The 26528-nt window shown below is 40.7% G+C and overlaps 1 protein-coding gene across 2 annotated transcripts; it reads left to right on the top strand.

Moving 5' to 3' along the window:
• The first annotated feature begins 432 nt into the window (after positions 1-432).
• Positions 433-24160, top strand: ABCB10 (ATP binding cassette subfamily B member 10). Of its 2 annotated transcripts, XM_080616880.1 has the most exons (13): positions 433-947; positions 10586-10786; positions 11137-11339; positions 13080-13214; positions 14798-14944; positions 15467-15602; positions 17990-18085; positions 19418-19627; positions 19897-19976; positions 20956-21136; positions 21380-21423; positions 22928-22962; positions 23550-24160. In XM_080616880.1, the coding sequence occupies exons 1-13, from the start codon at positions 593-595 to the stop codon at positions 23839-23841; spliced, it is 2115 nt and encodes a 704-aa protein (XP_080473006.1). In that variant the 5' UTR covers positions 433-592; the 3' UTR covers positions 23842-24160. The 2 variants fall into 2 exon arrangements, with proteins under 2 accessions (XP_080473006.1, XP_080473007.1); XM_080616881.1 differs by lacking the exon at positions 17990-18085.
• The last annotated feature ends 2368 nt before the right edge of the window (positions 24161-26528 follow it).

The following is a 26528-nucleotide window of genomic DNA, read 5'->3' as shown; positions in this document are numbered from 1 at the left end:
CCTGGTAGGCTCTGGTCTAAGTATGGGCATGTAAGCCATGTTCATATGGTTCCTGTAGCCGCTAGCCTATGGGGTAGGTGCATGGTGTCTCTGCAGGTACCTCTCCTCTGGCTGGAGGCTTTCTCTTGTCCAGACCAAGACCAAACCCGGTGACAACGCCAGCAAGGCCTGACAGCCAGCCTGAGCTGCCCTCCCCTGGCGTGACCCGCGCGGGCCCGGGAGGGAGGCACGGGAACGGGTCACGGTCCCTGCTTCCTTCTCCTGGGACCAGGTGTCTCAACTCTGGGCTCCGAATCAGGTGGAGCTCTGCTGCTACCGGGTAGGGCAGGCCCAGGCCCTGTCGCCGACTTCTCCGGAGGCCAGGCGGTGGCAGAGGGCGCTGGCCGGGGGCTGAGGCGCGGCCCGGTGGTCGGGAGGAGGCCGACAACCGTGTCCTTATCAGCTCCTCGCAGGCCGGCAAAGGCCTGGGCCGCTGGCCCATGGGCGGCGGCGGCGACGACTCGGAGGCGCCTCCTCCTGCCGCAGACCCGCGCGGCGGGGACCGGCTGCAGTAGCAGCAGCGCCGCCGCCTCGGCTCCGCCGCGCCGGCCGCATGGCGGGCTACGCGCCGCGCCTGCCCTGGCTGCTGCCGCTGCTGCGGCGGGCGGCGCCGCCCCCCTGGGCCCGGGCCGCCGGTGGGGCCGCCGGCCTCCGCGCCCCGCCGCGCCAGGCCAACAGGTGCGGGACGGCCTCCTCGTTGCCGCCGCCGCTGCTGGTGCCTGTCGCGCCGTCATGCCGCCGCCTCCTTCTCCCTCCAGGGGCGGCCGGCAGCGGCCCGCGCTCCCTTAGCGCCGCCGCTGGAGCGGAGCCGCAGGCGCCGCCGCCACGGGGGGCCGCGGGCACCTCGACGCGCTTTGAGGCTCGGAGGCTGCTGGCCCTGGCGCACCCCGAGCGCTGGAGACTGACAGGTACCGGCCTCGGCCCGGGGCTGCCGTGCCGAGAGCCGGCCTGGGGCTTTGTCCTAGCGCGGAAGGGGCCGGGGGGGAATCGTAGGGTTGTCCTGGGCCCGGCAGGGTGTTCCAGGAGCCGAAGCGTGCGGCGGGCCCGTGCGCTGCAGGGCGGGGGCTCCTGCCCCCCCGCCCGCCTGCACGGGGCACTGCCCGGAGCGGCTGTGGTCGCAGTGAAGAAGGTCGTGTTTCCCTCCCGGATCGGCACATAGGAAAGCTTCTGAGCACAACGTGGAATCTTTGAGCGAGCGTTCGATACGTGTAGAAAGCTAAAAACATGCACTCCCTGCCCCCTTGCCTTTGTGGTTGTTTTGAAAGGAAGGCAAAAGTTTGGGAAGTTACAGAACTTCTCCCTTTTGCCGGTACTGTTGGTTAATGCCTCTGTGCGTGTTCAGTGCTGTCTTCACAGGCAGCCTGCGATAAACTTGGGCCTGAGACTATACGGAATGAAGTAAAAATGGGAATCCTGAGCTTATTTAAAAAAAAAGAAAAAAGAAATTGGAGTTCTGTCTCCCAAGAATTTCTTAACCTAAAAGTTTTGTAGGATGCATTAAGAACTATTTAATTTTAGAGTCTGCATGGCAAAGGCAGCACCGTGGTTGTATAAATTGTGCCCTTAAGAGTGGTATTATCTACAAAGAGTAGAAACGAACTTTTCTGGATATTGGTTCTCATGGGGATAACAGGATAATAGTTGTTAGTAAGAAACCATTATTACATGGTTTCGTTTTTCTTAAAACCACCTTTGTTGGTGAGCAGCACGTGTGTTGTCAACAGCAGTGTGAGACCTTTGCAGAACCCTGGGTAGTTCCCATTCAGTGGGTGAATGGTGTTTGAAAGAAATGAGGTGAGGTTGGTAGACTTACATAAAGAGGTGGTTTGAGAAATGCTAAACACCTGCACAGTGGATGGTTACAGAGATTTGTGGCACGTTGGCATGATGTAGCGGAAATACTTCGAATCCTAATTATTTTTTATAAGAAATAAGAATTATTTCTATGCCATGACCACCTGTTTTATGCAGTTAATGCCACTGTCTTGGGTGTGCAGAATAAAAGCAGGGGAAAACTGATAGAACAGTGGATGGGGCTAGATGGACAGGGGAAAAGGTTAGTCTTCAGGTAAGGCTTCAGTCTTACTGAAGATTATTTTTCTTCATTGGCTTATGGACTAAAAAGGCAGAAGCCCTTTGCTAGTAACTGATGTTCAGTCTGTTCATATTTTGGTGAGGAAGTGAGGATCTGATAAATAGGTTACTTGCTGATTTTACTATGGTGTTCTTTGGTTTTCCTCATTGAAATTGAAATAAATTGGTTATTTTCAGCTTGGCTTTTAGATGCCAAACGCTCCTATCTAACCGAGAACTTAACTTAGTTCCCTTTATTGGGCACTTGCTGTCGATTTGCTTATCACAGGCACGGTACTGTACATTTGTTTAAAAATAAGGCTAAATATCATTAATCTGTGCAGCCTGCTGATAGTTTTATCTAAGTAAATGGGCCATCACAGTTACTAAAAATCAGCTACATGCAGTTTTGTCTTTTGAGATAACAAAATGGCTTGAAATAAAGTTTAAAAAAGAAATAACAGCTTGATGATACCAAATTATGAGGGCAGAAAAACTACACAAATGTAATAACTGCTTTTCAGCATTCTGCCGGTCTTGATTCTAGGAAAGGATTCTTCTTCACTATTGACAACCTACTTAAGGGAAAACTTGTGTTGTTTAGTTAAGAGGCAGATTGGAAAAGCTAGGAAGGAAAATACTTTGGGTCATTATAGAATACCAGGAATAACAAGTGTGCGTGCAATACCTTCTGGGTGGTTGTATGGAAACCACATCTGGCCATTGTATATAAAATATGTTAAAATATGTTTCATTTTGCTCTTATTGCATCTTTATACTGAGAAACTAGCTTTTAAAAGCTAAGTATCTCTGTTTTCCCTTCATTCAGAGAAAGAGGAGGGTTAATGGTTTCACTGTATGAAACAGTGAACCAAGGGTAAAACATGTAATTTCCTCTTCAAGTCCACATAACCAGTAAGCAAATGCTGTGGGATCTCTTAAGAGCCTTACAGATGCTGTTTCGTTCTGCAAGAAAGTTGAGCTTTTCTAGGTCTTCCGCATTTTATATACCCAGTAGCTGGTAACATAGGTGTATAGCGTTACCACTGTGAAGTGATAGAAACATTTTCTATGATCCCATGTGCTGTAGGTCATGATATCCTGCTCATTGAAACTGTGCATTAAAATTCACATTCATAAGGTCACATAAGGTGAGTTGCAGTGATGGCTTGGGGAGCAGAGTGTGTTTTATAAGGAGGTTGAGCAAGATGAGGTTCACCCACTTGGTCTGGTGGAGAAATGGTGTCAGCTGGGGAGGTGCAGGTACAGAGGTGAAGGTGACCTGCTCCGGTTGTGACTGGCACCAAGAGACGGTCGTATCTTGTTTTAGGCAGGGTCTCTTCACCATCTGCTGGCTCGGGATGAAGTGGTGTGCTCTGGCTGCGAGTTCCAGTGTGCTGGCATGCAGCACCTCTTGTTGTGCTCTCCTTGTATAAGGAGATTCTGACCCTCTGGAGGCTCTTGGGAATGAAAATAAATGTACCAGATACCATACTGTCCAAAAAACCCCGCAAAAACCTGAGGATCAGTGTAATGTGTTCCGTGTTTCCGTGTTTCATACCCCGTTACTCCTAGAGCCGTGTAGAGTCACAAATAAATTTTAAATGGAACATGTGTGTTAAATTTTGTTTTTCCAATTTAAAGTGGTAAAAAGATGGATAAATACCATGATGGGAATTCACTCTCTCAGTACCCACAGTTTTGTATAGTGAAATTAGGAGTTTGTGAATTCTGCTTAACAAAGGAGAGAAGTAATTTTAGGAGTTCTCTGGCTGATTCTGTACAGTCAGGTCAGGTAAACCTGGGTCTTCAATTAAATTCAATTCCCAGGGAAGAGGACAGGGCTATTGTTGAAGTTATTAAATCCTGCTGTCTGTGTGAGGCCACAAAAAGTGCCTTTTCAAAATGATCCCTTTTATTTCCTCCTGCCTCCTCCTTTTTTCCCTTGTGAGAATTTGTCTTTTGCACTTTATCCAAACCACACTCAAAGGAAACAATAGTTCTAGTGAATTGTAAAGTAGGCACAAAGAATTCTGAAATTTTTAATCCAGTAGCAAAGTATGCCCTTTCCCTGTGCAACACTCCTTGTGCACTGAGTAAGGCTGTTTTGTACACAGGTCTTCTCTACAGATGTGCAAGAAATGTTATTTCAGAAGTTTTATATTAGCATTTTGGGCATAATTAGCAGTAGTTGTTTTCCTATACGTTGAAATTTGCTATGAAATTAGAAGAGCACCTTATTCATAATCTGCTTTTGCTGTATTTTAAAGTTACACCATGTCATGCATTTTCTCATCCCTGAATGAGAAATACCGGATTGCTGTAGGTGTATCTTTTAGTTTCTAATAAGCAATAAATGCCTATAAAAATAACTCTAAAGGCAATAAGTTGTACCTCAGACTACCTGATTTTTAGGTGTATTCTTTGCAATGTAGTTCAGAAACTATTTTGATAACTAGGGATGATTGGGGTAGTGAGCAACTTGATTTTTTTTTACATCTACTGGTGTAGAACACATCAGCTGTGAGTATTGCTACTAGAAAGTCATGCTTTCAGTTATTTATACTTGTACAAGCTGACATTTCTAAGGTGAAACACTTGAGTAGGAGTATCTTTGAAAACTTCAGTTATTTTAGGAAATTAAATTGGGCAGATAATATGTATTTAGTTTGTAGTAACACGGTTTCATTTTGAAACTTGTTCTTCCAAGCTTTGTAGCGTAAGTCTGACCATCAGCAGGCAATCCATGCACTGTTAAGGATATGTTTTAACCCCTCCATTTAAAAATTACTGAAAGGCAGACGATTGCATCTCTGAAGAATCAGTTTTCATATACCCATTTGTACTATTCCAACCATGACAGTGAATAAAATTAGTTCTATAGTGTGCGCAATGGGAAGGAAGTTAATGGAAGCAGAGGTGGAGCTTAGAGTCACTGGAGTACCCTGCTCTTTGGAACCTGGCTCGAACCCGGTTGTTGTAAATCTTGCTGTTTCTGTGCAGTGACCTAGGAGCTGGGAAATCCTTGGCCAAAATTTGGGTTGACCTCTCAAGTACATGTATGTGGTTCACTGGGTTTTGTTACTGGATTTAGTTACTGTAAAGTGGTTCTGCTCATCTGAAAGCAACTCAGTAACCACACTGGACTTGAATTTTCTGAAAGCAATTCTTGTGGTGTTAAAATCTGTGTGGTATATAAAGGGGTTCTTTACTGACCATTTTCTCATGTGCAGCATGCCTTTTCTAGAAGTCTAATAGGATACATTGGGTTTTTTGTTGCCTCTCCCCATAGTTTTCGTTTTGATTTTGTCAGTATTTGGTATGAAACTCGCAAAAGGTCCAAGCAGCCTTGTAGCTCTATCACAAAAACATTCCTTTTCTGTGGCTAGTTGGAGGCAGTTCCTTACTTCAATTTGGTGGTGAATTGTTAATGGAGCTACTTAGGTAAAAGACATTGCAGAAGCAGCAGCTGCTGACCACTGTGATCAACTAGGTGCTTCCAACTTAATTCCTCTGCAGAATGTTTTTGCTACACTATTTGTGTAAATTGTGAAGATAGAGGGAATTGTAGCTAGATTGGTCTGAAACAGAGACTCTCTTCTGCGCAAGATAAACAAGTTAAAGGCTTTCATTGTAAAGGCATGGTAAAAACATGAAAAAAGAAGCTGGACTCACTCCTGCAAAACGAGGGTTGTTTTAGTACTTTCCCGCATTTGGTGATTAGAAACTTAGTTTTGTGGCTTTTTATGGCTGAGGAAAATCAGCATCATGAGAAAATGCAGTAGAAATTTTGAAATATGTTGTCTTTGAAACAAATTACAGTTTTAAAATGTCTTCAGCTGAACTCTGTGAGTGTGTAATTAATGATTTATGCTGTTTTAACATGGTGTGATAAAATGCAGGAATTAGTAGTGTTTTCCTACTTTTCCTGAGTGAGCTCTATGCTTCCGCTGTGTCTGAACTACAGACTGGTGCACTGTCCAAAAACGGTAGTCCAGGGAAGCTGTTGAAAACATTGTTTCTGAAGAGAGTGTGAAGATACTTGCTTGCAGTCAGAGTCAAGCCTCCCTCTTTGCTTTCAAGTGGAGGTTTTGCACAGCTCTACATAGGGCTTCCATCAGGCTGTGTGCCATGCTGCCTCTTCCTCCAGCTCTCTTGTGCAAAGCAGCAGTCTTATTTCCTCTTGCCTTTTTTGGGCTTCTTCTAGTCACTGTGTGCTGCTCAGACTGGAAGGACACTTCTGTTGTTAAATATCTTCTCTGAAACCTGTTCTGAGAATCCTTCTATAGCTTACTCTGGGAAGGCTCCTTGATACTTTGATTGCTCCATAGCAGAAGGAATCCTGGCAGATCTGTCCTGTTTGATCATAGAAGCCTTACTGAAGAGCTACCAAGAGTGACTTCTGTCAATCATGAACACCTTGTGACTCAAAGAGCAGCCTTTCTTCGTGATAGACTTCTTCTGTAAGCTACATCATATAAAGGTTCTGAGCATAAGGGATGACACCAGCTGTTTTTCTGGGGCTCATTCCTGTGATGGTATCTCACTGTGTCCTCCAACCCCTGGACACTGGTCTTGTTCTTGAGATATTATCTCAAAGGTATTGTCTGTCTTGAAGCAGTTTTATGCAACTGTTAATTTCTCCAAACTGTTGTATAATCCTGGTCAGTCAGATGACCATGAGCTGTCTTGAAGATATTTTCAGTAAGTTGTGTAACTGTATTGTTGTTGTACCAAAGAAAACAGTCTTTACCATGTGAAAACCTGAACTACTCTTTTTGTGCTTAAAAAAACCCCAATGAAACAAAATAAGAAACACTACAAATTCAATAACCACATCAATCTGTCTGTAGAATGTTCCTATAAACATTTTCTAAAAGCTGTGGTCATCACTGGAAATAGTAACTTGCAAGATTCAGTATATTGACAATACCTGCAAGTTAAGACAACTCCACTCAAAAAACAAGCTAGCAGCTTTCCAAAATGCACCAGGAGTGTGGAATACAGCCATGCTATTGGACACGAACTGTATTTTTCTCTGAGCACAGTATTACAGTTCTTCTTAATAATGTAAGGATGATTCCAGAAGGTTCTTCTTGCATAATAATAGGTGTGGGCCAAATATCATGTAAGGATTTACTTTAACACAGAAAGAAAACCACACCACTCATACCTAACCTAGAACTGTACAGAACATCCTTAAGTGCTCACAAAGGACTCTGGAAGAATATTCTGTCTTGAAATGACTGTTTGCAGAACTAACTTCAGGGTTGATACCAGTCCTTCAACATCCCTATATTAATCCAAAACAAATTCCTTGTGGGCCGGGGTTCACCAAATAGAAATGGAATTTACCCAACCAATAAATGTAAAATATATCAGTGCATCTTTCTTCCAGGAAATAATAACTGAGGTTAAAATCTGTGCATTTGTGTTTAAAAAGCCCTTTCTCCTACAGGCTTGCAAGTATTTTTTGGCTTTGTATGCTTTCACATACTGTACTGGGTGAGAAGGATGCTCTGGTAGGAACCAGCAAAATTAGAAACTTTCACTCCCTTGGCAGTGTTCTTGCATGTAGAAAATTGGTTTATGACACGTTGGAGTCGCTTAGTCCATGTTCTGCTGGAAGGTTTCTGATAGCTCTGCCTACTTACTGGTTTACCAGCTGGTGACCAGTTCCTTGTCCCCAAAATACATCTACTGTGGAATGAAGTTGCATATCTGCTGTCAAGAAGCAAGCCCACATTAGCCGTAACAGAAAGCATGCTGATCTTAGTGATAAAGACATCTCTTTGTGCAATGATCTGGATTTCTGAGGACTGCTCAGCTGCAGCTGGAGACAGCTTCCCTTGTCTTTGCTTCTGTTGCCATTTTGGCGTAGCCCTGGTTTTATCAATTCCACTGATCTGCCTCACATTTTCTTTATTTTCATCACACAGCCTACAAAACAAATTGATTCTAAAAAATAAAGCTTCCAAAATACACTCTTGTTTAACATAATTCTCTAGTTAACGGAGTAAGCTATGTGAAACTAATACTGTGAAGTTTACTGTGACCTTTTGTTCTGTCAGTAACAACCTTCAGTGTCCCAGAAGTGTCTTTATATCTGGTTGCTGAACACCTCGTACTCCTCCCTTTAGCCAGTTATCATAATGGCAACTCTTCTTTGAGTGAGGAGATAGGATGAGTGTTTGCTGGTTCCTATTTCTTCAATTAGTCAACAATTAAAAAAAAGAGCAACACTGTGGCATCCATGCTGTTTTCTCGTTGTTCTGCTGGTATAATCAAAGTGAGAATTTCAATTAGGGAACCTTATTTTGGATGTGACTTGGGATTAAATTAATAAAGACAGGTATATTGCGTAAGGGCAAAATTACAAGTGACATCTGGATTATATAAATTTCATCTTCAGGACTGCACTGGTCTGGTACATTATTGACACTTTGTCTAATGTTGAAGTATCTCAGTAGTCTTCAGTTTGTTTTATGTACTAGTGTTTGATTTTAGTTCAGTTGAGGCTGTTGGAAGTAATTACAATGAAACCCATGTTCGTTTGAATAGCTGAAGATAAATCCAAGCCAGGAAGGCTGCACCACTGGAGACAGCCATATGGGATTTTTAGCCATACAGCCCTCTTCTTTCAGTGGATATTTATAGGTGCAGCTCATATGTCCATTTCCATCCATAACAGAAATTGTTATGGATGAATTGGACTAGTGGAGACTGAGCTGCCATGCGGCACTGTGGTTACAAGCAATGCTTTTGACCATGTCCAGCTGCCTTACAGACCAGATTTTCTTCACAGGAGATGACCTGCCTTTTGTTGGGTTTTTCCTACTTCTTCATAGCTTGAATACATTAGTTCAGCCAGGTTGTTAACAGGGTCACTCTTTTGAAGTTTTATCTAGTAAATAATATGATTATGAGACGTGGCTATGGCATGGACCATGGATGTTTGCAGCAGGAAGTCTTTCCCTTACTACTATGGCTTCTTATAGTTTCTGTAGGTTCAAGTTAAAGATCCTAATCCTTCAACTTTTATCTGCTTGTTGACCTTCCTGTAACACAATGGAAAGATTGCAAACAAATCCTGAATAGGACCTGCAGGCTGCAGATTGAATGCAAAAGGAAGGGTAGAGCTTGTTTGGTCAGTGTGTGCAGCTCTCCCAGCACTGCTGTGGGGCACTGCAGTGAAGATGCAGAGAAGTGTTTGTTTCAGGTGGTGGCAGGTCTGCATGTTTGGTACCCTGAGTTCTTAATCATAAATACACAGCTGTGTTTATACTTCAAGTAAAAATGGAAACAAAGCTTTCAATGTGTTTGCGGAGGTGGTAAGAGGCATCAAACCTTCTGTGACAGATGTTAGAAATACTGCTTACATTAACGCGCTGCTGGAAGGCTCTGCTGTCTTCCTCATAGAAGTGATACAAGCTCAGTAGAATGGAACACTTGGGCAACTTCAGGATTTTCAGCACAGTGTTTTTGCCTTTAAAGGCATTACCTGCTCGTATTTTGTAGCAATCCTGTGAACAGTTGCTTTAGGCTTGGGGCTGGCTGTTGGAAAATCATGCTGTATAAATAGCATTGTTTGTTGTGGTTCAGTAGTTTTCATATCAAGTTTTTTCAGTTTTCAGTTAAGATGGGATTTTTCCTAGTTCTCAGCCTTCCAACCTGGGCTTGCTTTTTCAGAGTCAAGCTGTGTTCCTGGCTCAAGAAATTGCTTTGCAGATTAAAGTTCAAAAGGCTAAGTCTTGATCTAGTGTGATTTTCATACTCTGTGATACAGCTTCAGACAGTTACACAGGTTGCTCCATGGGTGACCTTGCAACTGGAATTCAGGAGTTCTGCTCAACAGTGCATGTGCTTATAATTCAAGCTTACGCTATTTTTCTTTTAGACCAACAACAGTAAAGAGTAAAATAAAACAAATGTATATAAATTCTGCCAGTCAAGAATAAATGTACTGCTTTTTTGTTGTCCTTCCCCCCCCCCCCAATAAAATTGCATGTTTTAGTTCTCAGATCAGAACTTCAGTCGATTGCTGTATCAGAAATAGGCAGTTGGAAGCTTTAATACAGTAACAAGCGTGCATAGTAAACCCAAAGCGAACAGGAGCTGAAGGACTGTGGGGGATATGTGGAAAAGGTGATAACTGTTAATGGTCCCTAAGAATGACATCTGTGAAAAGTTAACCTTGTTGGATGGTGGCATGGAGGGTTAGACAAGAGAAGTAATTGCAGGACTTTGACTGTATACAGAGGCTTTCAGGGTCTTAAAATGTACCTTGCCTAATTTAATTTATACAGTGACTTAAAATACCCCATTCAGAACAGGGCCTAAAAGAAGGCTGATTATTTAAAGTGGCACTCTCAAGCTTAATAGAAATTTCAAGCGAAGAGTTATTTCATATGTGCTATTAATGATCTTGCAAATTCAGAATAATTTCCCTTTCCTTTTCCTTGTCAATTTGCAGCTGCCGTTGGCTTTCTGACAGTTTCCAGTGTCATTACCATGTCAGCCCCTTTCTTTCTGGGGAAAGTTATTGACATTATTTATACAAATCCCAGCGAAGATTTCACGGACAGCCTGACCAGCCTGTGTGCCTTGCTGAGTGGAATCTTTTTATGTGGTGCTGCTGCTAATGCTACTCGTGTCTACCTCATGCAGACTGCAGGTAAAAGTAGAAGCAAAAAGCACTACTGAGAGTCATCTTTTATTTTCACAGAGTCAGGATATCTAATAATCTGAAATAAGATCTTGGCACTGGCTGAGAGATCCTCTTGGAATCAGTAGCTTTTTACCAGATCAAAGGTAAACTAATAGTGCAAAGATAAGGAGGCTGGAGTAATTGTTCATTTTTATTTACTGTTACAGGACATCTCAAAGCTCACTCTGTTCTGGTATATTAAAAATCTGTAATGTGACTTGTTCAGTGCTGCATGATCCTGTGATTTTTATGTTGTTGGTATCTGTGTGTATCATGATCCTTGTGTGCCATGCTTAACTGGCTTCTGTTTCCAACAGGGCAAAGAATTGTGAAACGTTTGAGAGCAACCATGTTCTCCTCTATTCTGAAGCAAGAAATTGCTTTCTTTGACAAGACAAGAACGGGAGAGCTGATAAACCGCTTATCTTCAGATGCAGCCCTCTTGGGCCGTTCAGTGACGGAAAACCTTTCAGATGGGCTCAGGGCAGGAGCGCAAGTATCTGTGGGGGTTGGAATGATGGTATGGTGGTCTCTTCCCTGCTTGTCACTTCTTGTAGTTTCAAGTTTGTTTCAGTCATATTAGGCAATGTGTGAGTGTGATTCAGTCCAGGAAGTGTTGTGTGATCTTTGATAAAAGTATATTTCACTGGTTATCCACTGTAACTTTTATGTACTGCTTTGCAACAGATGATGTGCCTGTAGCCACTTGATGTTTACTCACAGGCCAAAATATGGGTAATGAAGGTTTCAAATAACTACTGTTGCTGCCCAAATTTATCAAGGAAAGTATAGTAGACAAATAGCTTAACTATTCTTACTGAGCAACTGGTCTAGTAGAAGGTGTCTCTGCCCTTGGCAGGAACTAGATGATCTTTAAGGTCCCTTCTAACCCAAACCATTCTATGGTCCTCTGATATTAAAATAAATGATAAAGTTTCTATGGTTGTAGGTAAAATGGGGTGTGAAGGGCCTGATGTAAAAGTCATTGAAGTTGGTTAATTCTGGTTAAAGACTCGGTGAGCAAAGGCAGCACTGAATATCAGATTACTGTTGATGATTTTACAAGTGCTTTCTGCTTTAGTCCATCAGCAAAGAATATATTTAGGTATGAAGCATGTTAATGAAGGCTTCAGTGCAGTGCATCTGTTAATACTCCTTGGTGGTCAGTTAGTTTACTTAAAAATCTGATTTCCCTGCATGTTTTCTGTGGTATTTTTCTATGCTTATCTGAGAAAAGATACATTGGTGGAAATTATCTTAAGTGAGGGTGTAGTAATTCCTGCTGTCTACCTGGAGTTAAAAACAGATAGCAAAAAATCTTCTCATAAAAATAAGCTTCCAATATTGATATTTTTAGAAACTGTTAAGAGTTTCCACTGTGAAGCTTTAAAGCTTTAATACTTTGTCACAGATAAGAATTATGCCTCTCTGTAGTTATCTAAGCAAATAGAGTATAAAGTTTTATCTTACCGTAGATTAAATAGAATATAAGGCATTCTGCTCAAAAATGCTGCCATGATACTGTGTTAAAAGGTAGACTGTAAAAGCTTGCCCAGAAAGATTATTATGAAATAATTATAAAGCCTGTCAAGGAAGTAATCTTTGAATTTTTCTGGAGAGTTTTGTTTTCAATGCAGAAAGCAGGATAAAATGAAACCACATTAATTTCAATGAATCTTATGAAAATAACCCATTTAGGAGCTTTGATGGTTACTGTTGTGAGTGATAAGATTTTGCAACAGGAAATTAAATCTATTATTCCAGGTTATGAGCGTTCATGGGTGTCGGGGACCACTGGTGACCTCCATCTGTTGCTCGGTTACCCAGAAGTAGTGTATGATATTTCTCCACTCAAACTTTCTGTATTACACCATCTATTTAAAAGTTGTGAAAGCGCTTTAGGAGCTATATAATAGTTTATGTCTTTCAACATCCCCAAGAGATTTCCTAGTAGTTCTCTTTACTGGCAGGTTAAGATACTTGGCTCACACCACACAAAGAACCAGTGAGAAAGCTAGAAATGAAATCCAGACCGCTTTGCTTATAATCCTTTGTTCTAACCGTGGGACACATCCCAAGTACTGTGGAGGAATGGTTATTTTGCCTGGAAGAAATAAAACATGATAAATGAAGGCATGGCAGCTCTAAATTAAAATCCTACTAGTTTTAGAGAACTCCAGGAAGTGAAGTTGCAATTCAGTGCTTCAGTGGTTGTTTTTAATCTGAATGCTAGCCCCTGACACATACCTTTTTCTTCTAGTTTTTTGTGTCTCCTAGCCTGGCTGCGTTTGTTCTGAGCATTGTGCCACCCTTGGCTGTCCTGGCTGTGATTTATGGAAGGTACTTGCGAAAACTTACTAAATTGACCCAAGATTCCCTTGCAGAAGCAACACAGGTAATCTTTTAACAGACGCTTTCTAATTAACTTCAAAGTTGCTCTAGTGTATTTAGGTTAATATCTCTGAAGTTACAGATCTTCTGAAGATAATTGTACTGTTGATTGCCCCAAGCCATGCTGAGCCTGTCTGTAGTTTTGCACCTGAGTAGCATGAAAGGTAAATGTCAGTAACACTTACACATAGATCTCACGAACAGCCATGCTTAGGTTGTCCATGACAATATCATATGGAGGTACCAGGCCCTGAGAATTTGGAAACGTAGGAAAGGTTAAGGAGGTTAGGCTTTAGCTGTGTGAGAGGATTAAAAAAATCAACTTATGAAGTCCTGTGTTATTTGGTACCTAGGTTTGAAAAACACTCTTCTTGGACTATGTTTATCAGTTTGAAGCCTTCAGAAGCATCCTAGATGGATCTGTCTTTAAAGAAGACTTTGCTAGCAGGTCTTTCTCTGGAATGAATCTTTGATGTTTGACTTTATCGTCAGCTCTTTAATGTTTATGCAGCTTAACATTACTTAAACTTTTGTGGGCATCTTAGCAGGTACCCGGATAATTGGGAGGAAAATAGAGGAAGCTGTTGAGGCTGTTGTAGAGGAGCCTTTCTTGGGTTTGCTGACTGTGCTGAAATTATACTGCTAAAGCGCTATCAGAGAATAGTAGTGATGGTGACCTTTTCCTTACAGGCTGAGGGTGGGGAAACATCATTAGAAAGCATAGAAATATAATTAGGAAAGATCTAGCTGAAACAGCCACACTTGTCAGCTGTTTTAAACTTGGGGTGTCCTTTGTAGGACTTCTGCAAATTGACTGTGCAGAAGGAAGATTAGCCCTCTTCTGCTTATCTTCTTCGTCCTATGTTGAAAGGAAGCTCATGCCTTCGTAAACTGAGTGTGGGACTTCACACAAACAAGCAATTTTAGTGTTCTGTTAAATTTTCAGGTTCAAAGGGGGATGGAAGAATAAGAATTATATTTTTATATCACATACATATTTTTTATTACATATATATTTTTTTACTCACAGAAGGAGGTCTTGTTCTTTATTATACCATCACGGTGCCTATTATCAAGTTAGCATAATAGGTTACAACTGAGGTAATTTTAGAATTAATTCCCAGTGTTGCTTTGATCAGCCAAGTGGAATTGTTTCAGGAAATAACTGCAGGCTTTCTTGCATGATTTAATATAGAATAGAATAGTCTTTATTTTTCTTGTCCCCATCTTGTTATTTGCAAGTTTTGTGAATAGTGATTTTCTTATGTGCATTGTTCACATCAAATTACGATGGGGGTTTTTTAACCCTACTTTTATATTTTCCTATCCCTGCTAGCATTTAAGGCAATCTTGAAGTTCTTTTTAAACTGCCTGGTCATGCAGTTTACTTTTATCTTAATAGAATTCAAAACAAAATAAAATTGGGGGGGTGGGGAAAGGAGGGCATGACAAAGTTCCAGTGGTATCCAAAGGAATGTAATTGGAGATTAGTGCAGTGATATTGGTTCAACTTTCAAATGTTCTGTAATATGAGCATTCCAAATTGTGTGTCTGTGTGTGTTTGTTTTGTTCTTTGCTTTAATGTAGTTAGCTGAAGAGCGTATTGGAAACATAAGAACAGTTCGAGCTTTTGGGCATGAAGTGGCTGAAATGGAGAAGTACACAAAGAAAGTTGATTATGTGCTACAGCTGGCTAAGAAAGAGGCACTCGCTCGGGCAGGCTTCTTTGGAGCAGTAAGTATATTTTGGTGAAAGTAAACCAACCATGTTATGCCAAGTGTCAGTTTAAAGTTCATGAGGATACTTATAAACCTGCAAATTAATGAAGTGCTGTGGGAAGACTAGACTTAAATCAGTCTAAAGGAATCTGCAGGGTGTGCAGGTGGGGGAGGAATTGCATACAGCTTGCAGTGAGTTTGCTTAATAGTATCCTAAAACTGCAACATAACTGCAGACTATCAATTCTTCTTCTTTAATGATGATTGAGAATAATGTTTGGTTTTCTTTCCATCTTGGGGGAAAAACCCAACCAACCAAAAAAGGAATTATTGAAACAGTTGTTGAATGCCAGCTGGCTATTGCCTTGGTTTGCATTAGAATTGGTTTTGTTCAGATTTAACTCAGTCCTCTAAAAATCTTAGATACCCCCCCTAGTGTAGGAATTCTTTTATTAGAAGGAAAATTCTGAAACAGTATTTTAGAGGATTAAATTTAAGATGTATGTGACAAAATCTGCCTTTTCCTCTTTTTCCTTAGAGTGGCCTTTCTGGAAACTTAATCGTCCTCTCAGTCTTATATAAAGGAGGATTATTAATGGGCAGTGCCTACATGACAGTTGGTGAACTCTCATCTTTCTTAATGTATGCTTTCTGGGTTGGAATAAGCATTGGAGGTATGGAATAAGAAAATAGATTTTCTTCAGTTCAAAGCGTTACAGTCAGTATGGGGGCGGGAGGGAAGAAACCCTTAAAAGATCTGTCTTCCTTTAAAAGTCTCTTCCAAATGATCTTCCAAAAAATCATACTTCTTTTTTTTTTTTTTTTTATTCCTGAAGAGTTAATTAAAATTTATGACTTCATTTAAGCCTTCCATTTTCCCAAGTGAATACGGGGGTTATTTATTTCAATGTGTGTATGTGATGGACACATTTTAATTTTCTTTGCGTCTAAATGAAGATAGTTGATATTTTTTACAAAATACATGTGTCAATGTTAAACATACTCTATTTAGAAAGGCTTGCAGAATTTAGCTGTAATTTAGTATAGAGTGTTTTGAGCTGGAAGAGTTAAAGAAGGTGCCAGCAGAACTCTACATTATGGTGTTTTCAGGTCTTCCTTACTGCCTTCTCCTTGAAGCTCAGACTGTGTAATCTACTGGCCCAGAAACACACTGTTAATCTTTTTGACAGAGCAGTCTTCACTACTGCATACAGCAAAAATGAAGATAAGGTACTTTGAACCTTACCTGATTGGAAGGGTTCTTCTTTAAAAATGAGAGTGTTACTTCTGATAGACCAGCAGGGCAATGGAATGCCGCTGTACTCTTCTAAGACTAAGCCTGATACCATGGGAAGCACAAAGATGCACCTGAGGGCAAAATTCACAAAACCCGCTTCCTTGAATATCAAAATTCCAGTGGCACCTATTCCAACCACCAAACCCCTTTCTTCTCTGCTTAAATCACACAAGTTTGGTCAACAGATACCTGGCACTTTGAAAGCATGGTACAAAATAATGAAAGATTAGGTTAGAAGCACTGATAAAAGGTAATTGAAGTAATTTCTATTTGCTATAAAAACATATTTTTAAATTCTACTTCAGATTATTGAAGAACATAATTTCGCACAGAGCTGAAGTGAATGCGTCTTGCCACAAGAGGCTTGACTTCCTTGATGCCTCTATAAGGCATATAAATCTTGCAAGTGCTGAGTCTGCTTAGTGTATGTCATCATCAGTAAATGCAGTGAACTGTGAAGCTCATTGCATAATTTGAGACTTTGCCCCTTTTTTATCTAACAGTTTGCTGAACATAAGTTATAAATATTAAAAGCATTTTCTAATTAGTATTTGCTGTCTGTATTACATATACTGCTTTTTCATGAATGGTTGTGAATTTGCAAACCTCAGTGAGTCTTGAGGTGCTCTGTGAGGCCACCTCCCTCTGTGCTCTGTGCCTCCTCCCCTGTGCCCTGCTCTCAGATGTAGATGCTTTGGCTCTTTATTCCAAGCAGACGGCTCTTCACCATGGCTAGGTGCTTCGTATCACAAGCTTTCAGGTGGTCCTCAGCAGCAGCATGATGAAATGTCCTGTCTGCACTTACAGACTCATGACCTTGTGCTGGGCTTGCTGCTCTGGAAGAATAAACCAGTAAACCTATTTTAATATACCTTGGGTTTTCTTCCCTCCTGAAATCACTGTTAGCACTATAGGCATTTTAGGGTGGAGGTAGTTTATTCTATATGTTTATTCTGTTGGAATTCAGAGATTCTGAAATTGGTTACTCTATTTTGAAAGACACACAAAAAATGAAGAAATAAGACACATTTATGTCTTACTCCATTTTTGGTTCTAGGCTGGTTTCTGGGTTTATTTCAGCCGGAAAGCCCTTCAGCCAAGCCAGCTCCAAGATGATTCACTCAGCTGCTAGGAGCTAGGACCCAGTACTATACGCAGGCCTTGTCTTTAGCTTTTGCCTTATCCCATAGTGTTTGAAGCATGCTGTCTTGGGAGACTCATTTCTTTATGTTGTCCATTCTCCACATAGCTTCTCAAGCATCAGGTCCAGCTTAAGTTCTGTGCCCTCTTTCCCTGTGGCTTACTCAAACAGGCTCCTCTGTACTAGTATAACCCTGTCTGACAGAGCAGTGTTGAGAGTGCTCCATTCTACTGAATGCTTTTGAAAATACAGCTGGTTGTATGCAAGGCTGTTTCTCTAAGGCTGGATGTTGTTCTTGCTGATAGATGGATGAAAAAGAGTTACTTTGCTTTTGAGTATATGCAAGCTTATGAGTATGCATATATGAGTATGAATGTTTTCTTTTTTCTTGAGTTATATTTGGTTTACAAGTACAAGTAAAAATGGTGAGTAAGGGTTATTGGTAGCTCTCAAGTGAGACTAAATGGGATTTATATCAGCATGTTTGATAGTGTGTTGGAGTAAAAGATCCCCTACTCATCTGATGCTTCAAAGGCTGGTGGTGAAATGTATAATGGTAATTTTATGTCTCCTGTGTCTTCCATTCCATATGGATGCATAGTATCATTCTGCTTTTTGTTTAGGTCTAAGTTCCTTTTATTCTGAGCTAATGAAAGGACTGGGCGCTGGTGGACGTCTGTGGGAACTTATTGAAAGGAAGCCCCAGCTTCCACTTAATGGTAGGTTCTTGTTTTCTACTATTGCCGTCAAACTGAACGCCTGGAGAAGAGGAGGGAATCTGGGAAAAAGAAAAGCAAAGTAAATTATTTGTTCTAGGAACAGCAGGACTAGTGAAATCTTGATTGCTACTGATGGATGTTTGTGTGTCCTATCCACAGTTACTCTTTAACCAGACATGGGCCTGTGCCACCATGTGCTGTGGCTCGTTGGGGGTTACTTGTGTGTTGCATCTGGAAAGAGTTCAGGGTTTTGAGTTGTGTATCTTTAGCATGAACAAACACTATTCAGGTGGTGCCCTGGTGCTGCCAGTTTTCACAAAACTGGTAGGAACTTCATCAGTGAGACTCTGTCCTTTGGGAATGCAGCACTGCTGTCTGATTAGTTTGCTTTGTACGGATATGTGTTGCTGGCATTTAAGAGGGCTTGAAGAAATTGTGTTTCTTTGTCTTACCGATTATAAACTTGTTCTAGTAGTGATAGTCTGAGGTAATTGTTTGTATCAACCACTGCGCTCCAGAAAGAAGCTGGTTGTATTTAGCTTTGGCAATCATTCCTTCATGGTGGTTTGTTATGGTATTTTACAAACTGAAATTCTAGATTCAGTGAACTAGAAGGAGTTATGCCTCTGACTGGTCTCTGAATACACTGGTTGGCCTAGGAGGAGTTATGCCTCTGATTGGTCTCTGAATACACTGTTGTCCTGAATTTATCAAAAATACACTCTCATTAAAAAAACCCCATAAAAATAGTCATTAATGCAACAAATCTAGCAGCAGCTTTATGCCAGTGACAGCCTCTTCTTAAAAGCTACATAGCAGGTATTGGAGACGGAACTGTTCTTGTTCAAAGAGAAGGGTGTTTCAAGTGACTTTTGTGGCCTGGTGAAAGGGTAGAAAGTGATTTGCAATGTTGATCTTTTTTCATGTGTTCTATGGCAACAGGACTTTGCCCTGCAACAATGCCATTTTATTTCATCGCTTCTCATTGGCAACATTTAAATTGTTTATAATATATTTTAGAATTCAGCTAATTCTACCAGAAGTGAACACTGTTAGTTGTTAGATATCAGCAAGATGCAAATTCTCCCTCTTGCTGTAGGTTTCCTGCTGGTGAGCAACCTCAAATTGCATTCAGGAACGAGTGGCCTACCACACAAATTCAGTCATGGCTGAAATATAACCCTTGTGGTCCTGAATTGTGGCTTGCAGCTATTCCTACATTTAACACAGAGATAAGATATTTTTTTTGGGTATCTCTAAAGTGTGTTCCAGGAGGGCTGAGCTGATTTTCACTTGTGTTCATGTTTCTGTATTTTATTATTTGTCATATAGAGGGAGTCACATTGGGCAAAGACACATTCAGAGGTGCTTTGGAATTCAAGGACGTTGAGTTTGCATACCCAACACGCCCAGAAACATCAATTTTCAAAGATTTTAGCCTTTCCATTCCAGCTGGCTCTGTTATGGCTCTGGTTGGCTCAAGTGGTACAGGGAAATCAACTATTGTATCCCTTCTGCTGAGGCTGTATGATCCTATCTCAGGTATGGTTTTTGTGTTGCTCTCATTCATGACAATTGATGCTTTGCATTTCATGTACACCTTATAAGCAGTCAGGGTTCCTGTGCTTGAGGTCCTGATGTGACTGTTCCACTGATGCACTGTGCTTCCTTCTGGGGCGTACAGTGCCCATGTAGCTTTGCATTTCTGATCCACCAGTATGTGATCCCCAGGGGTCGTTGTTCTCAACTGTTCTTTCTGCTTCTTTTCAGTACTCGTCAAACATACTTGACTCTACTGTTCTTAATTTAAGGTACTATCACCGTTGATGGCTTTGATATCCGTCAGTTAAATCCACTGTGGTTCAGAACAAAGATTGGAACAGTGAGTCAGGTGAGGAAGAAAAGTAATTCTAAGTCAATTAAATAATTTTGTGTGATCAACTAGCTGTGCCTCACTTTGCTTTTTTTGAAACTCCATAATCTTGCTCCTCAGTGAAACCCTTCCCTCTCACCATAACTGCTGTTGTGCGTGCTTTGTTCTAAAATTGAGAGCTAGTCCCATTTTTCTGTAGTGCATTTTTAGACAATCACAGCAACTCAAAGTGTTGGCTTTGAAGAAAAGTGTGCATGTGAAGACTGGGAAGTACGTTGTTGCAAACTGTATAGATATACCATTTTGATGTTTGCTATGATTCGTTGAAGAAAGTAACACAAAGCTTAGTATTTAATTAACACTTCCTATTAATGGAAATTACACAATCATATTTTAGACAACCATTTGGAAACTGACCTCCTGTGCTCTCTGTTGTTTCCAGGCAAACACAGTTCCAGTAGGAAAGCATGAAAGTGCAGCACTGTTGTCATTATCCTTGTAGTGTTCCCTCTGTAGTAACCCCAAAACTCTGGAAATACAGAGAGGTGTTCAGTAATCTCTTAAACATAAACCACTTGACCAGCTAAAATATGTATGTTAGCTCCGTCATCTCCCCAGATGCTTCATAGTGTAATTAACTTTTAGGTTGATGTCCTGGTTAAAAGCACCAGGGTAACTGGGTGTATATTGCATTGCAAAACATCTACTTTAGGTAATAATGCCACCAAAAACTTTTGTGCAAAAATGCTTTTCCTGTAGTCACATTAACATTTGTCTTTTTGAATGTATGTATTCCACTGAGCTACCAGTAGGAGCTTCGTACTGATATTTATACTCCTTTGGTTTGAATTCAGTTAATTCTAGTTTACATACCTGTTTGGATAGAAAATAAACTAATACTGGGGCTTTCAAGTGGGATTTATGTTATTTGAGATATAGACAATACATGCATGTAACTACAGATCTACCATATTAGTTATATTTTTTAATTTCTCAGGAACCAATTCTGTTCTCCTGTTCCATTGCTGAAAATATTGCCTATGGTGCAGAGGATCCTTCTACGGTGACTGCAGAAGAGATTCACAAAGTTGCTGAAATAGCTAATGCTGCTAGTTTTATCAGAGATTTTCCAAATGGGTTTGACACACTAGTTGGAGAAAAAGGCGTTTTGCTTTCAGGTACATCTTTATATTGCTTATTTTAAAAATCTTGATTCTATAGAGTGAATTAAGAATTCTATCACTTTTTTGTTACCAGTTGTCTCTCAAAGTCATAGCCTGCCGTAAGTATTAAAAAAACCCCTTCTTTATCTCCTTTCTTGCCCTAAAGTCCATGTGCCTAATTCTGCTCAGCCCAGGCATTCGGTTAGAATCACTTCACTTCTGGTTTCCCATTTCAATTTACTGAGCTTTTCCCCCCAGGTGGACAGAAGCAACGAATTGCGATAGCTCGAGCTCTGCTCAAGGTAAGCCAGCACCCAAATAGCTATTTAACTGCTCTGTGGGGAGGTGGAAAGGGTTAAAAAAGAGGCAGTCTTTCAATGGGAAAGGTGAAAAAACATTTTTAAAAAGAAAATTGTATCTTTTACATCAATGAGGAAATTTAAAAGGATTGAGTGCATTAACTAAAGAATTTGCTTATGTAAATGCTTCTTCCTATCTTTTTGATGGCTGTTGCCAAGACTGATGGTAAATCATTGTATAATGGGTCACTTTCTGAAGGCCAGGTCAAGGATGAAGGAAGACTTGAGAAATGTGGTGCTAATAAACTCATATATGACACTTCTGTCCCTGTGTTCAGATCCCTATTGCTGCTAGGTTGATTTTTCTCAGTTGCAACCTACTAGCTGTACAGATGCCATGTCTTGGCTTTGAGGGGAGCTGATCTGGATTTCAGGACAACTATTTCAGGCACATTTACTCCTTCAAGGGTTGGCCTCGGTCTGGTTTTGGGGCAGGCTCTGTGCTGCATAAATTTGAGGAGACTTCTGAGGATCAGAAGGACAGGGAGTGTGATTCGGGAACAGCCATGGGGCCTTGCAGAAGGCAGTTTGGTGCTGATGCTCAGCTGGAAGTTCTGGCCCTTGCTGAACCCAGCTTACATTTACGTTAAGCTGCGTAGGTCTCTCTAGCATCTCAGCATGACCAGTTCCGCTAGATTACTAGGAATTCCTCATTATGCCAGTTCTCTTTTACCATAAATGCTGAAAAGCTGATTGCCTTTCATGTCAACTACAGTTTATGGGGGTAGAGACTTTATTTGGGAGGAAAAAAGAAGGTTGTAAGAATTGAGTAGTTGATAAATATACGATTGGGACTGCAGTGGAGTGTCTCTCTTTTCAGATAAAGTTTAAACCTTTACTCTCAACTTTATCAAGGAAGTTTGGAGTACGTACTGTAATTCAGAAGAAGCTTCTTAGGGATTTGAGTGTTGGCATTTTTTGTTTGGGTTTTTTTTTATTATTTTATTGAATTGGGAAGAATTCTTAAATGCTAGTTCTTAAGTACTATGTATTTCATCTACAGTGAAATACTGCTTATTGGTAGGTCTTTGCTATTTCTTGTTACTAGACAGTTATATATAGCAGACCACAAGCAGAGAGTAGCTGAGCGTCTGTGAAAGATCCACAGAAGAGCAGTAAATAGGAAATTTAATTTCTGACTGCAGTGCTTCCAAATACGCATGAAAAATCATCTCCCACATTTAGTTTGTAATCTTTCAAATAGTACCAGGTAATAGTATTCTGTTACTTCAGTTTGGAAAATTGGAGGATGGAAGAGTGCTGTTTCTGTTTTGTCCTCTTAGCATTTAGACTTCTTAAAAGTAGCACTTTGAATGACACTTAGTTCTTTTGATGAAGTAAGTACACGTACTTGGAGTTTTAAGCTGTATGAATGCTGTTCTCTATTAATATAAATACACAGATCTTGTCTAGTTGTTATTATAACTGATTTTACTTTCTTCTTCAGAATCCTAAAATTCTTCTGTTAGATGAAGCAACAAGGTAAGAAAGAAAATAAACAGAAACTAAGAAATTAACCTGCAAAACTCACATACGGGAGGTGTTCTCTATTCTTTCTTTCTCTGCATGCCTTTCACAAATCATCTAGCCACTTATTTTTGTCTGCCCACAAGAATGTGCTTTCTAGAATGTGTGAATTGGTTAGGAGACGTGTGATAAAAGCTGCTTACGCCACGTGGAAAGGATAGCTGGTACACTGTGTTGTAATTTTTGAGGGAGTTAAATATGTAATATGTAACTTGATTTTGAATCATCTACTTCAGGCTTTTTTGTGTCTTTAGTTTGAATGAAGATCTTGGTGTGATAGATGATTACACTGCAGTATAACTTCTTTTTTCACTGTTATTTCTCCATGCATATATTTGCATATGAGAATGTAATGCCTGTAACTTGGATGCATGCTCTAAGCATATTCAGAAAACTTGCCTGCAGTTCCATTGGTTTGTACTCACCAACAATAGCAAGGGTTTGCAGTTTTAGCAAGGTAAGCCTCATGCATGCACAACTAACGTGTCTGAAAATAACAGATACCTTCCTCTCTCCCCTTCCCACTTCCTGTTTCTTACTAGTGCTTTGGATGCTGAGAATGAGTATCTAGTGCAAGAAGCTCTGGACCGGCTGATGGAAGGGAGGACAGTCCTAATCATTGCTCATCGTCTGTCGACTATTCAGAATGCTGATTTTGTTGCAGTTCTTGGTGAGGGCAGAATTCTTGAATGTGGAAAACATGATGAACTACTTGCAAATCCAAATGGACTTTTCAGGAAACTAATGCAGAAACAAGCTTTTCTTCAGAATAGTGATGCTTTTGCATTAGATTTACAACCCAGAGAAAAGGGTGTATTAAAAGAAAATGTATAAGAGAATATGTGAATAGTGGAAGCTTACAAACTACAAAGAATATAACTTATGTTTCACTTATGTAAAGTAAATGTTATATTTTTCCAAAATGTACAAAATATTCTTTTGAAACTTAAATGTGTTTAAACTTTTTATTGAAAGCTTTTTAATAATTATTGCAACTTTTTAAAATGTCTATCATATTGAGATAATTTCAGCGGATAGATTTTTCTGCTTTTTGTTGAGACCATTTAGAATCTTGTTTGCTGTAATGCACTGTATGTTGGTGTGCTGCATTCGGTATTTTAAGGGTAATTAAATGACAATCTTTTCATATCATTCTCTTCCCTTTTCAAGGAACTTTTGATTTCTGTGCTTGTCAGTAGTCTTAAAATGCACAACACTAATGTACTCTGAATTTTCTGACTTCGCCACTGCACTGTCCTTTCAGTTACCATTTTGTTCTGAAATGTGAAAGTTGATTATGATCCCCATCTACAGTCGCTGTGGAGAATTACACATGAGAACACATTCTTTAGAGTATGGAAGCATAAGTTGGAAGAAAGTTCTTTAAAACAAAACCCCAACAAAAACAAAAAGAAAGGCAACCAAACAAAAATCCTACCTGACTTTACATATAAGGACAAAGGAAGTATATCAGTATATTGTCAGCATAGGAAAATCTAGAATTTGCATGCATTTTCTTCCCTTCTCCATTTTCCCAGTTCTTTAGTTTCACTTCCTTTCTAAGATAATATCCAAAAGAACACACTCATACGTATATAAGTTTTTTTCCTAAGGCATGTGTAAATTTTTTACTGTTACTTAAGTTTTCATTGATAGAAATCCCAGGTTTTGCATAACTGCTTTACTAGAGACAACTACTAAACTGCCTTCTCAAGGACAGCTAGTAAAATAATAGCATTACATTAATCTGGGTAACTGCAGGAGGGTACATTTGGCAGGAAAGAGTAGGCTTCATGTTTCTAATTTAAGAATCTCTTCCAATAGAATCTCTCTAGACTTTCTAAAGATGCAAAACCCCACCAGGTAATTTAAAAAAAAAGCAAGATGCTTTCCAGATCACATTAAAACTAATCTATGCTAGGAAGACTGGTTGCTGGAAAACTTTATTAGCAATAGGTGAGATATCTACTGTAGGGCAAGCTAAACCTGTTTATCTAATGTGCCATTTATGGCACTTTGTAGCACATAGTGAAAACACTAAAGAGATCCCTGTGCTAAGGAATGAAAATAAAATCACACCCAAATGTAATTTTATCTTCTGATAATACTTTTACTAGAAGCAGATACTGTGCTAAAGATATGCCAGAAATACCACTGACCCAATATTCTGTTTCACTGTTGACTACCAAGTATTCTATTTAGAATGGATTTAGAGGGGATCAAACTTTAAGCCTTACTCATGTACTGTCTTCTTATGTGAGATGCAATGAGCCTCGATTCATGTGTTTACACAGGTTACAGGAATTACTTGCAGCTGAACTGAATGACTGTGTCTTTTTCTGGCTGTTTTATGTCTAATTATTTTATATATTCATCAATGATTTAGATGAGGGAATTGAGTGTACTGTCAGCAAGTTTGCTGATGACACTAAGCTGGGAGGAGTGGCTGACACGCCAGAAGGCTGTGCTGCCGTCCAGCGGGACCTGGACAGGCTGGAGAGTTGGGCAGGGAGAAACTTGATGAAATACAACAAGGGAAAGTGTAGAGTCCTGCATCTGGGCAGGAACAACCCCAGGTTCCAGTATAGGTTGGGGAACGACCTGTTAGAGAGTAGTGTAGGGGAGAGGGACCTGGGAGTCCTAGTGGACGGCAGGATGACCATGAGCCAACACTGTGCCCTTGTGGCCAAGAAGGCCAATGGCATCCTGGGGTGTATTAGAAGGGGGGTGGTCAGTAGGTCGAGAGAGGTCCTCCTTCCCCTCTACTGGGCCCTGGTGAGACTGCATCTGGAATTTTGTGTCCAGTTCTGGGCCCCTCAGTTCAAGAAGGACAGGGACCTGCTGGAGAGAGTCCAGCGCAGGGCAACAAAGATGATTAAGGGAGTGGAGCATCTCCCTTATGAGGAAAGGCTGAGGGAGCTGGGTCTCTATAGTTTGGAGAGGAGGAGACTGAGGGGTGACCTTATTAGTGTATATAAATATATAAAGGGGGAGTGTCACGAGGATGGAGCCAGGCTCTTCTCAATGGCAAACAATGATAGGACAAGGGGTAATGGGTACAAACTGGAACACAAGAGGTTCCACTTAAACTTGAGAAGAAACTTCTTCTCAGTGAGGGTGACGGAACACTGGAACAGGCTGCCCAGGGAGGTTGTGGAGTCTCCTTCTCTGGAGACATTCAAAACCCGCCTGGACACATTCCTGTGTAACCTCATCTAGGTGTTCCTGCTCTGGCAGGGGGATTGGACTAGATGATCTTTTGAGGTCCCTTCCAATCTCTAACATACTGTGATACTGTGATACTGTGATGTCTTTTGTTTATTAGTTGTTCTGGCAGGCACAGAAAAGTGTGAAAAGCTACAGAAAAGCTCTAGTCTACAGCAAGGTGAGTGTCTGTCATAACAGGTACACTGGATAACAGACTTTGTTCAGTTTAGAGCCACTCAATACTCCTTGGAACAAAACACAGACCTCAGCAAGGTGAGGAAACAAAGTTTGTAGTCATCTGCAAGTAGAAAGCT

This window comes from Psittacula echo (assembly GCF_963264785.1).
Source record: "Psittacula echo genome assembly, chromosome: 4".
Classification (NCBI taxonomy): Eukaryota; Metazoa; Chordata; class Aves; order Psittaciformes; family Psittacidae; genus Psittacula; species Psittacula echo.
The sequence above is the reverse complement of the archived record's forward strand: the minus strand, read 5'-3'. Positions and strand labels throughout refer to the sequence as shown.